The 13,976-nt window shown below is 36.5% G+C and overlaps 1 protein-coding gene across 1 annotated transcript in view; it reads right to left on the bottom strand.

The window, feature by feature from the left end:
- Nucleotides 1-8,804: 8,804 nt before the first annotated feature.
- SEMA3D (semaphorin 3D) overlaps nt 8,805-13,976 on the bottom strand; it is a 139,696-nt gene continuing 134,524 nt past the window's right edge. The window contains exon 17 of the mRNA XM_040260709.1: nt 8,805-13,077. Coding sequence (XP_040116643.1) covers nt 12,652-13,077 — 426 coding nt within the window. The 3' untranslated portion in view covers nt 8,805-12,651. The remainder of the gene's footprint in view (nt 13,078-13,976) is intronic.

Below are 13,976 nucleotides of genomic sequence, written 5' to 3'. Positions count from 1 at the left end.
GTTCTTAATATCTTCTGCTTCTGTTAGGTCCATGCCATTTCTGTCCTTTGTTGAGCCCATCTTTGCATGAAATGTTCCCTCGGTATCTCTAATTTTCTTGAAGAGCTCTCTAGTCTTTCCCATTCTGTTGTTTGCCTCTATTTCTTTTTCACTGATCACTGAGGAAGGCTTTCATATCTCTTCTTGCTATTCTTTAGAACTCTGTATTCAGATGCTTATATCTTTCCTTTTCTCCTTTGCTTTTCACTTCTCTCCTTTTCACAGCTATTGGTAAGGCCTCCTCAGACAGCCATTTTGCTTGTATGTATTTCTTTTGCATGGGGATGGTCTTGATCCCTGTCTCCTGTACAATGTCACGAACCTCCATCCATAATTCATCAGGTACTCTATCAAATCTAGTCCCTTAAATCTATTTCTCACTTTCACTGTATAATCATAAGGGATTTGATTTAGGTCATACCTGAATGGTCTAGCGGTGTTCCCTACTTTCTTCAATTTCAGTCTGAATTTGGCAATAAGGAGTTCATGATCTGAGCCACAATCAGCTCCTGGTCTTGTTTTTGTTGACTGTATAGAGCTTCTCCATCTTTGGCTGCAAAGAATATAATCAATCTGATTTTGGTGTTGACCATCTGGTGATGTCCGTGTGTAGAGTCTTCTCTTGTGTTGTTGGAAGAAGGTGTTTGCTATGACCAGTCCATTTTCTTGGCAAAACTCTATTAGTCTTTGCCTTGCTTCATTCTGTATTCCAAGGCCAAATTTGCCTGTTACTCCAGGTGTTTCTTGACTTCCTACTTTTGCATTCCAGTCCCATACAATGAAAAGGATATCTTTTTTGGATGTTAGTCTAAAAGGTCTTGTAGATCTTCATAGAACTGTTCAACTTCAGCTTCTTCAGCGTTACTGGTTGGGGCATAGACTTGGATTTCCGTGATATTGAATGGTTTGCCTTGGAAACGAATATAGATCATTCTGTCGTTTTTGAAATTGCATCCAAGTACTGCATTTTGGACTCTTGTTGACCAGGATGGCTACTCCATTTCTTCTGAGGGATTCCTGCCCACAGTAGTAGATATAATGGTCATCTGAGTTAAATTCACCCATTCCAGTCCATTTTAGTTCACTGATTCCTAGAATGTCGACGTTCACACTTGCCATCTCTTGTTTGACCAGTTCCAATTTGTCTTGATTCATGGACCTGACATTCCAGGTTCCTATGCAATATTGCTCTTTATAGCATCGGACCTTGCTTCTATCACCAGTCACATCCACAACTGTGTATTGTTTTTGCTTTGGCTCCATCCCTTCATTCTTTCTGGAGTTATTTCTCCACTGATCTCACATAGCATATTGGGCACATACTGCCCTGGGGAGTTCCTCTTTCAGTATCCTATTATTTTGCCTTTTCACACTGTTCATGGGTTTCTCAAGGCAAGAATACTGAACTAGTTTGCCATTACATTCTCCAGTGGACCACATTGTGTCAGACCTCTCCACCATGACCCACCCATCTTGGGTGGCCCCATGGGCATGGCTTAGTTTCATTGAGTTAGACAAGGCTGTGGTCCTAGTGTGATTAAATTGACTAGTTTTCTGTTATTGCGGTTTCAGTGTGTCTGCCCTCTGAGGCCCTCTTGCAACACCTACCATCTTACTTGGGTTTCTCTTACCTTGGACGTGTGGGGTATCTCTTCACGGCTGCTCCAGCAAAGCGCAGCTGCTTATCCTTACCTTGGATGAGGGGTATCTCCTCACCACCGCCCCTCCTGACCTTGAACGTGGAATAGCTTCTCTAGGCCCTCCTGTGCCTGTGCAGCCACCGCTCCTTGGACACGGGGCTGCTCCGCTTGCCCGCCGCCCCTGGCCTCTGACTTGGGGTAGCTCCTCTTGGCTGCTCCTCTCAGCTGCCACCCCTGACCTCGGACACAGGGTAGCTCCTCTTGTCTGCCACCCCTGACCTTGGACTGGGATAGCTCCTCTTGGCCATTCCTGTGCCGTCGAGCCTGGCACTCCCCGCTGTTGCCCCTGACCCCGGACGTGGGGCAACTCCTCTTGGCTGCTGCCCGTTGGGCATGGGGTCCTCCCAGCTTCTGCCCCTGACCTTGGACGTGGGGTAGCACCTCTCGGCCGCTCTGTGCGCCGTCGTAGCTGCCCGGCGGCACACAGAGCATGGCCGAGAGGAGCTAAAAGAAGTACATGGGGTGGGAATTTTAGAAAATGCTTCCAGTATTGAATCATGAAAATTTTACAGAAAAGTTGTTTCACAAGTTGCTAGAGACTGCACTAGATATGAAGAATAGAGACTTTGTCTTCCAGAAATTAAGTTTCCTGTGGAAGATATAAGAAAAACTCATAAATTTTTAAGCTGTTTGATGCCTTAGGATATCTCATCTCATTAGAGAAATTAATGATAACTCACATCAGGATACACACTAACTTAGGCTAAGTTGACCACTAGCTCACTTATATTCACTGCATTCCCTACTACACTACTTTTATCTGTACCAATAGCCACAAATAACTTCAGCTTTCATTTTTCCTGAGCATCAAACCCATATATCAAACTCTACCATGCACTCCTCAAATCATCCAAACTCAGTGTTCAATGCTGAAACTGTGATCTTCCCACCTTAACCTCCTTTCCTCACTATAATTCCTGGTTTTGTTTTAATTACCATCTATCCAGTTGCAAAACATAGAAATTTAGGGGTAATTTTTCACTTTTTTTTTCTCAAATGCTAATTTGATGAAAATATTGTTATATCATGTCTGATTAAAAATACCAAAATGTCATTCCCTGTCTCCAGGATTAGATCTTTATCTAGTCTGAATCATAAAGTTTCTAACAATCAGAACTTTGCCTTCGTGGTCAGCTTTCTAAAATTTCCACACCTGAGTAAGGTATGGTTATTCTCATGCTTAACTTGGCCTGTGAGCATTGAAACCTAAGACTGCTTCCAAATGTTTCTAAAAACTAACTACAATGACACAAATTACCATGGGAGATTCGACATTTTTATTTGTTTTTCAGTAGTAAAAATGACCTGTGGGAAAGGGCTGCAATTATAATTAAACTCGATAATTAGAGATAATTGCCCAATAGTAATTTGTTTCAATATATTAAAAGCTTAGAGGGATATGGCCCATGAAACAACCCCTTTCCTGATGCTAAATGATAACTTCCTACCTGGTAAATTGGTCTCATTTTCTTCTTATTCAAGTTTATGTACTTTAATTTAATACTCTCCACTATGCCCCCTTCTACTCCTACAGTGCGTATGTAAATATATTAGCCCCTCATTAACAGGGTCCATTAAAACTGAGAAATTTGCAAAGGGCAAAAATGTTGGGCTAAATTTTTGCCTTTCTCTACACATGAGCAAAACATCAACAGTAGATTAAAAATGTATGTTATATTAATGTAGAAATTTTCCTAAACAAAATAATGATTTGTGGGATCATTTAAAGGCCTTTTATAAGATATAAATATTCCTTCAGATTACCTAAAAAGCATGAGTTGGTTTATAAATTTGATATGTAAGCCAGAAACTCTATATTTTAAATATCAACCTTAAACAGTGTTCATTCCAAGAAAGGCCTGTTTGGAGTCCTTTGGCACATTAAACACAGGGTGCGATATCCTAGATGCCTTAGGCATTTCCATAACAATAAGGTATTGCTTTGAAACTAGACATTATTCCAGGGTCCCTGAGACCAAAAAAGGTCCTCACTGTCACATTTTTAAAATAATCAGGGTGTCCAAGAAAGTCCATAATGTAAGTCAGTGGAACTGGAAGGTTGCATCTATTATGATGGCTCCATATCTAGTATTTCTATATGTTATTCTTTTCTCTTTCTGTCTCTTTTTAGGTTTTACTATTGAGTACTTTGTTCTTTTACTGCAATTTAAATCTTTCATCTATTTTTTATTATGAAATATTTCAAGCATGTAGAATTATGTTGAACAATATATTTAAATTATAAATCTAACACACAACTTTGTGAAATGCTAATGCTTAAATTTACTAGTTACTGCAAATATATGTAGTATATAACATGGAGTTTATATTTTTTTAGAGAAATAATATTTTATTGAAATAGCCATACCTCCATGTGTCCTCATTCTCTTATTTCTTAGAGGAAAATATATTCTAAATATAGTGTTTAACTTTTCGAGAAATTTTTACTGCTTACATATGAAAGTATGTATCATTTGCTTCTTTCAACTTGAAAATCCAGTATAATTCTTTTTGTGTTCCTATACTTTGGGATTCTGTTTCTTTAACACTGTTTTTTAAATTTTTCTTTATAGATGCATGCAGCTCTACCCCTCCCCCCATTTAAACTTCTGTATCCATCTAGTGACTATACTTCAGTCACTTCTGTAGAACATAGACATTATTCTCTTTTTTCTATTATATTTAATCTTACAATAAATATTTTAAAAAATGTCTATTACTGCACATGTGGAGAAGGTTCTCAAGAATATACTTAATTGTGAAAAATTGTGGATCTTGGTGTACATGCATTTTAAACTTCGAGTATTGTCAAGACACAGTTTTACCCAGTTACCCCCTCAGTAAAACTCTCCCATCAGGAAGTTTCCATAAGGCTCTTATCCTTCTCCATCAGAGGGCAGATAGACTAAAAACCACAATCACAGAAAATTAACCAATGAGATCACATGGACCACAGCCTTGTCTAAAACAATTAAACTATGACCCATGCCGTATAGGGCCACCCAAGACAGAGGGTCATGGTGGAGAATTCTGGCAAAACGTGGTCCACTGGAGAAAGGAATGGCAAACCACTTCGGTACACTTGCCTTGAGAACCCCATGAACAGTATGAAAAGGAAATAAGATAGGACACTGAAAGATGAACTCCCCAGGTCGGTAGGTGCCCAATATGCTAATAGAGATGAGTGGAGAAAGAACTCCAGAAAGAATAAAGAGACAGAAAGCAAAAACAACACACACTTGTGGATATGACTAGTGATAGAAACAAAGTCTGATGCTGTAAAGAGCAATATTGCATAGGAACCTGGAATGTTAGGTCCAAGAGTCAAGGCAAATTGGAAGTGGTCAAACAGGATATGGCAAGGGTAAACATCAACAGTTTAGGAATCAGTGAACTGAAATGGACTGGAATGGGTGAAATTAACTCAGATGACCATTGTATCTACTACTGTAGGCAAAAATTGCTTAGAAGAAATGGAGTAGCCATCATAGACAGCAAAAGAGTCCAAAATGTAGTACTTGGATGCAATCTCAAAAGCAACAAAATGATCTCTGTTCGTTTCCAAAGCAAACCATTCAATATCACAGTAATCCAAGTCTATGCACTCACCAGTAATGTTGAAGAAGCTGAAGTTGAATGTCTATGAAGAGCTACAAGACCTTCTAGAACTAACATGCAAAAAAAGATGTCCCTTTCATTATAGGGGACTGAAATGCAAAAGTAGGAAGTCAAGAAATACCTGAGTATCAGGCAATTTTGGCTTTGGAGTACAGAATGAAGCAGAGCAAAGGCTAATAGAATTTTACCAAGAAAATGCACTGGCCATAGCACAAACCCTATTCCAACAACAAGAGAAGACAGCATTTGGACTTCACCAGATTGTCAATACCAAAATTAGATTAATTATATTCTTTGCAGCCAAAGGGAGAAGCTCTATATACAATGAGCAAAAGCAAGACCAGGAGCTGACTGTGGCTCAGATTATGAAATCCTTATTGGCAAATTCAGACTTAAATTGAAGAAAGTAGGGAAAACCACTAGACCATTCAGGTATGACCTAAATCAAATCCCTTATGATTATACAGTGGAAATGAGAAATAGATTCATTGGATTATAACTGAGAGACAGAGTGCCTGAAGAACTATGGACAGAGGTTCATGACATTGTACAGAAGGCAGGGATCAAGTCCATCCCCAAGAAAAAAGAAGTGCAAAAAGGCAAAAGGTGGTCTGAGGAGCCCTTACAAATAGCTGTGAAAAGAAACGAAGCAAAAGGCAAAGGAGAAAAGGAAAGATATACCCATTTGAATGCAGAGTTCCAAAGAATAGCAAGGAGAGATACGAAAGCCATCCTCAGTGATCAATGCATAGAAGAGAGGAAAACAATAGAATGGGAAGGACTAGAGATCTCTAAGGAAATTAGAGATATCAAGGGAACTTTTCATGTAAAGATGGGCACAATAAAGGACAGGAATGGTATGGACCTAACAGAAGCAGAAGATATTAAGAAGAGGTGGCAAGAATACACAGACGAACTATAAAAAAAAAATTCTTCATGACCCAGATAATCACAATGGTATAATCACTCACCTAGAGCCAGACATCCTGGAATGCGAAGTCAGGTGGGCCTTAAGGAAGCATCACTATGAACAAAGCTAGTGGAGATGATAGAATTTCAGTTGAACTATTTCAAATCCTAAAAGATGATGTTGTGAAAGTGCTGTGCTCAATGTGCCAGCAAATGTGAAAAACTCAGCAGTGGCCACAGGACTGGAAAAGTTTAGTTTTCATTCCAACCCCAAAGAAAGGCAATGCCAAAGCATGTTCAACCTTAGCACAATTGCACTCATCTCACACACTAGCAAAGTAATGCTCAAAATTCTCCAAGCCAGGATTCAACAGTTCAGGAACCATGAACTTCCAGATGTTCAAGCTGGGTTTAGGAAAGGCAGAGGAATCAGAGATCAAATTGCTGACATCTGTTGGATCATTGAAAAAGTGAGAATTCCAGAAAAACATCTACTTCTGCTTTATAGACTATGCCAAAGGCTTTGATTGTGTGGATCACAACAACCTGTGGAAATTCTGAAAGAGATGGGGATACCAGACCACCTGACCTGCCTCTTGAGAAATCTGTATGCAGGTCAAGAAGCAACAGTTAGAACTGGACAGGGAAGAACAGACGGGTTCCAAATTGGGAAAGGAGTATGTCAAGGCTGTATATTGTCACCCTGCTTATTTAACTTATATGCAGAGTATATCATGAGAATACTGGGCTGGATGAAGCACACTCTGGAATCAAGATTACCAGGAGAAATATCAATAACCTCAGATACGCAGATGACACCACCATCATGGCAGAAATTGAAGAAGAACCAAAGTGCCTCTTGATGGAAGTGAAAGAGGAAAGTGAAAAAGTTGGCTTAGAATTCAGTGTTCAGAAAACTAAGATCATGACATCCAGTCCCATCCCTTCATGGCAAATAGATGGGGAAACAGTGGAAACAGTGGCAAACTTTATTTTTTGGGGCTCCAAAATCCCTGCAGATGGTGACTGTACCCATGAAATTAAAAGACTCTTGCTCCTTGGAAGAAAAGTTATATGAACAACCTAGACAGCCATATTAAAAAGAAGAGACATTGCTTTATCAACAAAGATCCATCTAGTGAAAGCTATGGTTTTTCCAGTGGTCATGTATGTTTGTGAGAATTGGACAGTAAAGAAAGCTGAGCACCAAAGAACTGATGCTTTTGAACTGTGGTGTTGGAGGAGACTCTTGAGAGTTCCCTGGACTGCAAGGAGATCCAACCAGTCCATCCTAAAGGAAATCTGTCCTAATATTCATTGGAAGGACTGATGCTGAAGTTTGGCCACCTGATGTGAAGAACTGACTTATTTGAAAAGACTCTGTGCTGGGCAAGATTGAAGGCGGGAGAAGGGGACAACAGAGGATGAGATGATTGGGTGGCATCACTGACTCAATGTACATGAGTTTGAATAAACTCCAGGAGTTGGTGATGGACAGGGAGACCTGGCGTGCTGCAGTCCATGGGGTCACAAAGAGTCGGACACAACTAGTGACTGAACTGAACTGAGTATTGTCAAATCCCTCTTCCAAGATTTGTTTGTACTAATATATACACAAGTGACAAGTATATGAGCTTCGGAAGCAAAAAATAGTTGTTTACATTTTCATCATCCTAGGCGTGAGTTTCCTGGACTAGCAAATCATACTAATGCAGATAACAAGTTGTGTGATTATAGACATTTTTGATTCTCAAATGATAAACTTCTGTCTCCTTTTTTTTCAGGATCACTCCCATGTCTTACTATAGTTAAACAAATACATGTGGAATTTTTTCAGTTTTAAATCTTAGGTTGTATTTTTACTTATAGTAACAGCTTGACCATGCTGTTTAAGAGGACCTTATATAATTTTTTTCTTTTTAAAATTTTATATATACACATTACCATAAATTCTCAAGTTTGAAGCTTGTCAAAGCACTCAGAAAACTTGACATTTGTTTATACAACATCCCTACAAGTTATTTCATTACAGGTTTGGGATATTATAATATTATCTATTTGCAAATATAAAATATCCTATATGGGTGTACCAAATCAATAAGAAGTGTAATTGTCTCTAAAAGAAATTCAAGTAAATTCTTTATAAAACAAAATCATAAACCTCAACTTATGCCTTTAAAAATTTAAATTCATACAGCTAAGCATACAGATGACTATTTTTAATTTTCACTTATAGAATGGTAATTGGAAATCTTAAAAGTTGTTACTTGAGTAGTAATATTAATTCAGTCTACTCAAGTCTAAATTAAATCACAGTAAAGCTTAAGTATATAATTATAACGATTGGGAAGAGAAAATTATTTTTTTTCATAAGGGAAATTATTGCATACTTACAGTATAAAATATATCTACTAAAAATTTTTAGGAGATATTTTCCTTTGTATTTGAGTCAGTGTGATTCTATGTGTAAAATTTGGTTATCATGTTTAGGGTCTGAAAACAAAACTTGCACACACACCAACATTCTGTTTATAACCATAAAACACTAATGTTTGTATTTTATTATAATATAACCAAAATATACATTTAGCAACTTGCAATTATTTTAGATTACAAGACTACATTTCTTTTAAAATAGCAAAACTATAAATTCAACGTAGATTGCTAACCACTTACAATTATTAAGAATTAAATTATACAATTAACTGACAGATTTTTTGCCCTTCCCCCCAAATCACCTATTTCAAACATACCATAAATACTTTAATATAACAAAATATTTAAATGAGAGGTATAAGTCATGTATATGTTCCTGTCTTTGCACTGTCAATGTGTCCAATCTTGGAATTTTAGATCTTTTTTTAACCTCAAATGCAAATTAAGTTATTTAAATATCGTCATTTACTGTGAGAAAAATATTTCTATAAAAACATTTTAAATATCTCTTTTTTCTAAATTCTCTATTCCCAATAAGACTAATGAATTCCAACATTTTGTCCAAGACAAATTATAAAGGGAAGCTGTTTCAGCTTTCATTTCCACTTTTATTTATATTTCATGAGATATATTTAAGTTTTAAAATATCAGTGTTTAATGTTCTTGTTCAACTTAACATTTTGTTGACATCTGGAGGCTGTCTAATTGTCCTTGAAATTTTAGTTTTCAATACAATGTAGAAAAACAGGCACTGGCAACTGTAAACGTATATTTTGCTTGAGTTTATACAATTCAGCAGAAACAAAAGTTAATAGCATAAAAAAGAACTGAAACAAAGACCAAAAGAACAATTCAAGAGTAAACCCATTTTGCAGGCAGCATATTGTAGGTAAGTAGTATTTAGCTAATGGATTTGTGAGGCATGGTGTGAGTTATAACTCTTTCACTACTGTTGTGGCTTTTGCACATTTCTAACTTTCTCTGTTTTCCATTTCTTAAATAATCTGGTTGATTTTCAAAAAAAAATTTTTTTTTTAATAATGTGAATGTGGTGTTTTGAACTTTCTGTGGAAAAAATAAGTTCTACACTAATTATTTAGACTATCAATTTCTAAACAAACTTAAAATTCCCAATACATTGAATGTAAATGAATGCACAGTTAGGATTTAGCAGCATGAAATTCATATTTAGCTGGAATGAAATTCAAATGATGAATATGAAAGTCAGAGACATGTATTCAAAACATGGGGGGAAAAACCCATAAAATTAAGGATAAACACACACATTTTAAGACCTCTCTGTAAAAAGCTGAGTTTTTAGCAAATTTGAAACTATTAACTATAATTTTATTTTTCATTATTTCAAAGAAAATTTGGTAAAAACTTTCAGTGGTGAGGAAGTATACACTGTGTCTTATCTCTAGACTTAATATATTCACACTGTTCCCCTAACTGTTCTAGGCAAAAAAAGATTAAAAAATTAAATGTAGCAGCTTACATGTCTTGTTCATATAAATATACATAAATCTTTGCCAATAAAAGTTTTATTTATTACATGACTTTTTTTACTAACAATATTTCAAACATATTTAAGTAATTATCATAAATTAATAGATTTAGATCCAAAGCAGCCATTAAAATTTAGCTGTCCATTAAAATTCCTAACTTTTTTCTGAATAACTAAGAAAGAATTAATTAAAAAATGGCTTGGACATTCATATTTTGATGAAAACCAAATTTATTTTCACAAGTCAATCCTAACACTTGAGTTTCATATAATTCTCTCAAAGCTATCCGTAATTTGGTCATTACTGTCTAATATTTGGAAATCTTTTTAAAAAACATATTCATATGCTTTGAGCTTATTATGAGTTCTGGGAAGATTTTAAGCCAGCAAGTCAATAGTTTCAAACACTCTTGTTAGCAGTCTGATCTTGCTTGAACTATTCTTATGGATTACTTTTTAATAGAGTGATTTGTTCTGGTTCACTTAAAAAAACCATCTTCCTTAAGTTTTCCTTATAGTAAAACATCTACAAACTTTTATGAGCATCCTATCAAAAGGTGACTTAACATCATAGATCAGTGTGACTTCTTTGAGTAGGTAAGCAATGCAAGTACAATAAGTGTAAGATAGAATGTTTTGAGCATAAATCCAGGAACAGACATGATACTGAACTCTGATATGTTGCCTTCTCAGAGGCTTTTACTTTCAAGACACGTACAATGCATGAGAAACAAGCAATGTCTGCTATTTGGTTTTCTGAAAAGCTGCCTTCTGTGTGAGGAAGTGACTAATTTTTCATTTCACACTAAAAAGGGCGTGAAAGGCAAAACAGAGGAAGGCTAAGCGTTTTGAATTGTATGAAGGAAAGGTGCGTCCTTCTTAAACAGGCAGGAAACATACCATACATATTGAGAAGGAAGGTCAAATTGGAAACATTTGAAAGCACTAACAAAACGTGAAAAATGTTAACGTGAGTTTGTTTTCTTTACATGCAGTAGACTTATTTATTATTAAATTACTAAAACAATGAGATTATACATCATATAATCTCAGAAATGCAAAAAAGTTTGTGAAGAAAAAGATGTCAAAGAGTTAATTTAACCCTTTCCGTTGTAAAAATTTTTGCATTTCATTATTTAACAAATACATAGTATTCCCACTCCCCACAACTGTTGTCTATCTAATTCTCTCTCTATATATATATGTATATATTGTCTTTTCCTATTCACTCAAATAAAATCTAATAGTCCATTATTTAGGAGAGAATAAAGACACTAAATAGAAATAATTTATAGAGTATGATGAAATTTTTAGAAGAGAGGCAGTACACACTGAAATCCATTGGTTGTATATAAATTTGTGTTCTTTCTTCCCATGATCCTTAAGAAAATGTAACTTTTCCTCAGGCTTTTGCTTGCAGTTTCTTACAATCTAGAGTTTTTTTTTGTTTTTTAAACAGATGAATTACAAATTGGCAGCTACTTATACTCCAGTGCATAAAGCCACATTACCTTTCATTCACTGTATTTGTGATTGTTCTTCCTTTTTATGGGGAGTTTTCCCCAAAGCCAGAATTTATGGCTGTCTTTCTTTCTCTTAACAAATCCCATCTGCGTGCCCCCCCATTAGGATGCAGTATAGTTAGTGATGTTTTCTTTTATTAAAATGCTTTCCCATACCCTATTAAAATATTTATTAAGCATTCTATCCCTATAAAGCTCAGCATATATTCTAAAAACACATAACTGAGCACCAAGTTCTCTCTGTGAATCTGTTATCCTGACAAGTCACAAGGAATCCTGGGAGGAACATTTATGCCCTTCAGTAAATCAATGCTGCAGGATACTAAATTGTAACCCCTGGGGTCTGAAAGGAGTAATGCACCTCTCCAAATTTCCAAACCATACACCAAGAGCAAATGGCTCACTGGGAAAGTTCCTGTTGATACTGTGAGCTGTATTTTGCATCTTCCCTCCAATTCTACCACCAGGCAGCCAGTTCTAAAGTGGAATGATATATCCGTTCATAAGAACATAAAGCAACAACTGCATGGTAAACTCCATGCTTAAAGGCCATGCAAAGGACATAAAGCACCTTATTTCAATGTCAAATTTGATGCTTTCTTAGCTCAGTTATTTACATAATAAATTCAAAAACTCAGAATATAAAACATTTACAAGTGTAAAGCCCCCGTTTTACATTTACAAGTGTAAAGTATAATTCTGATACTTTGCAGGTATAAGTTTTAGTTCTTAGAAAACTGGTTCAGATGAATGATTCACTCTTACTAATGCCATATCTACCATATAGTCTTATTCAGATTACTGTTCTTGTGCTTTAGCAAAACTCCATGGAAAGCTCTTATGAGTTAGAGTAAGGATGAATAAAACAGACAACAGTGTTTTTGCAGGTAGAGTTCTTTTCTTTAAATTAACTAGAAAACTATGTGGCCACAGCTCTAGGAAGTTCTTCCAGGTCTCTGTGATGTCTTCGATTTCGTTTCTTCTTCATTTCCTGCATGTGCTTCCACTTTGGGCTGCCCTTGTTCCGCTGTCTCCGCTTTTCCCTGTGCCACATCTGTTCACAGTACTGGTCTAGGCTGAAGTTTGGACTGCTAAGGATTTGGATGTAGTCTTTATATCTCAACCTTGACTCAGCCAACAGATCCTTGACCGGCCCCTCCTCATGCTCTGCCCTCTGGGTGTTTTCCATCTGTTCATTCTCAATGATATTCAAAGTCAGCTTCACTATGGTGTGGGTAAAAGTGTGCTCCTGTGCTTTGCAGTAATACAGCCCAGAGTCCTTCTTCTGCAGACTTCGAATCAGGAGCCCATATTCTGTTTTGATGATCCTTTCATCAGGTTTTACCTGCAGAGTTGAAAAAAGGTAGGTAATAAATGAGAGCCAGAGATGAACCTAAAAGATCTAGTCCCCATCTCTCTGTCGTTAAGCATAATACTGTCAGCCATCGTGGAAGAGAGTGAAAAATTCAGCTCAAGTAGCTGCCCGCAGAAATGTATAGTTGCATCTGATCATATCTAACTGAGTCTTTGGAATGTAATTAGTTTTTCCTACCAATCTACAGATAGGAATAAAAAGTCATGAAAATGAAGTAAACCTGGAAACTATCAACTGACCATCTTTACAAGAAATTCCACATACTAATTGGTATTCTAAGAACACTGATTTGTATCTGAATTTTAGAACTAGAATGTAACATTGGCTCTGTAGAAAAAGAGCTTATAGTGCACACTACTACCTATCATGTAGAAGAGAATGATGATTCTGAAAGGAATTTACTCTTTTTTCTAGATACTGCCAAATAAATGTGCTGAATAGCATATGGAAACTATAAGTGGTGACTTGTTAAAAGTCAAGTGGAAAGGCATGGAGGACACAGCCTTTGGGATGTTTGAGCTGTAACTAAGTAGGACCATATAGTCAGAAGGTTAGAAACATTTAAAGCTGAATTTCTCTTTTTACTATGAACTGAATTTTGATACTGTGTGTCTGTATGATACTTTAGACTATGTCATCTGTGAAAATACTTCTGATACCTCAGTATACTATAACACTGTGATGTGACTTTGAGTGTGAGAAAGCTCAATGAACAAACAAGACCCTCCCCTGGAATGTGATGCTCTTTGCCCTTTGAAGCAATAGTACAGAAAGACAATTCAAATGTTTAAGCTTGCCTGGCCCCCAGTCTGGTGTGAATAGTGAACCTACCTTCAATAAACTAGAGGCATGTTTACCAACACGAGAGC

This window comes from Oryx dammah, unplaced genomic scaffold (genome assembly GCF_014754425.2).
Source record: "Oryx dammah isolate SB20612 unplaced genomic scaffold, SCBI_Odam_1.1 HiC_scaffold_18, whole genome shotgun sequence".
NCBI lineage: Eukaryota > Metazoa > Chordata > Mammalia > Artiodactyla > Bovidae > Oryx > Oryx dammah.
The sequence above is the reverse complement of the archived record's forward strand: the minus strand, read 5'-3'. Positions and strand labels throughout refer to the sequence as shown.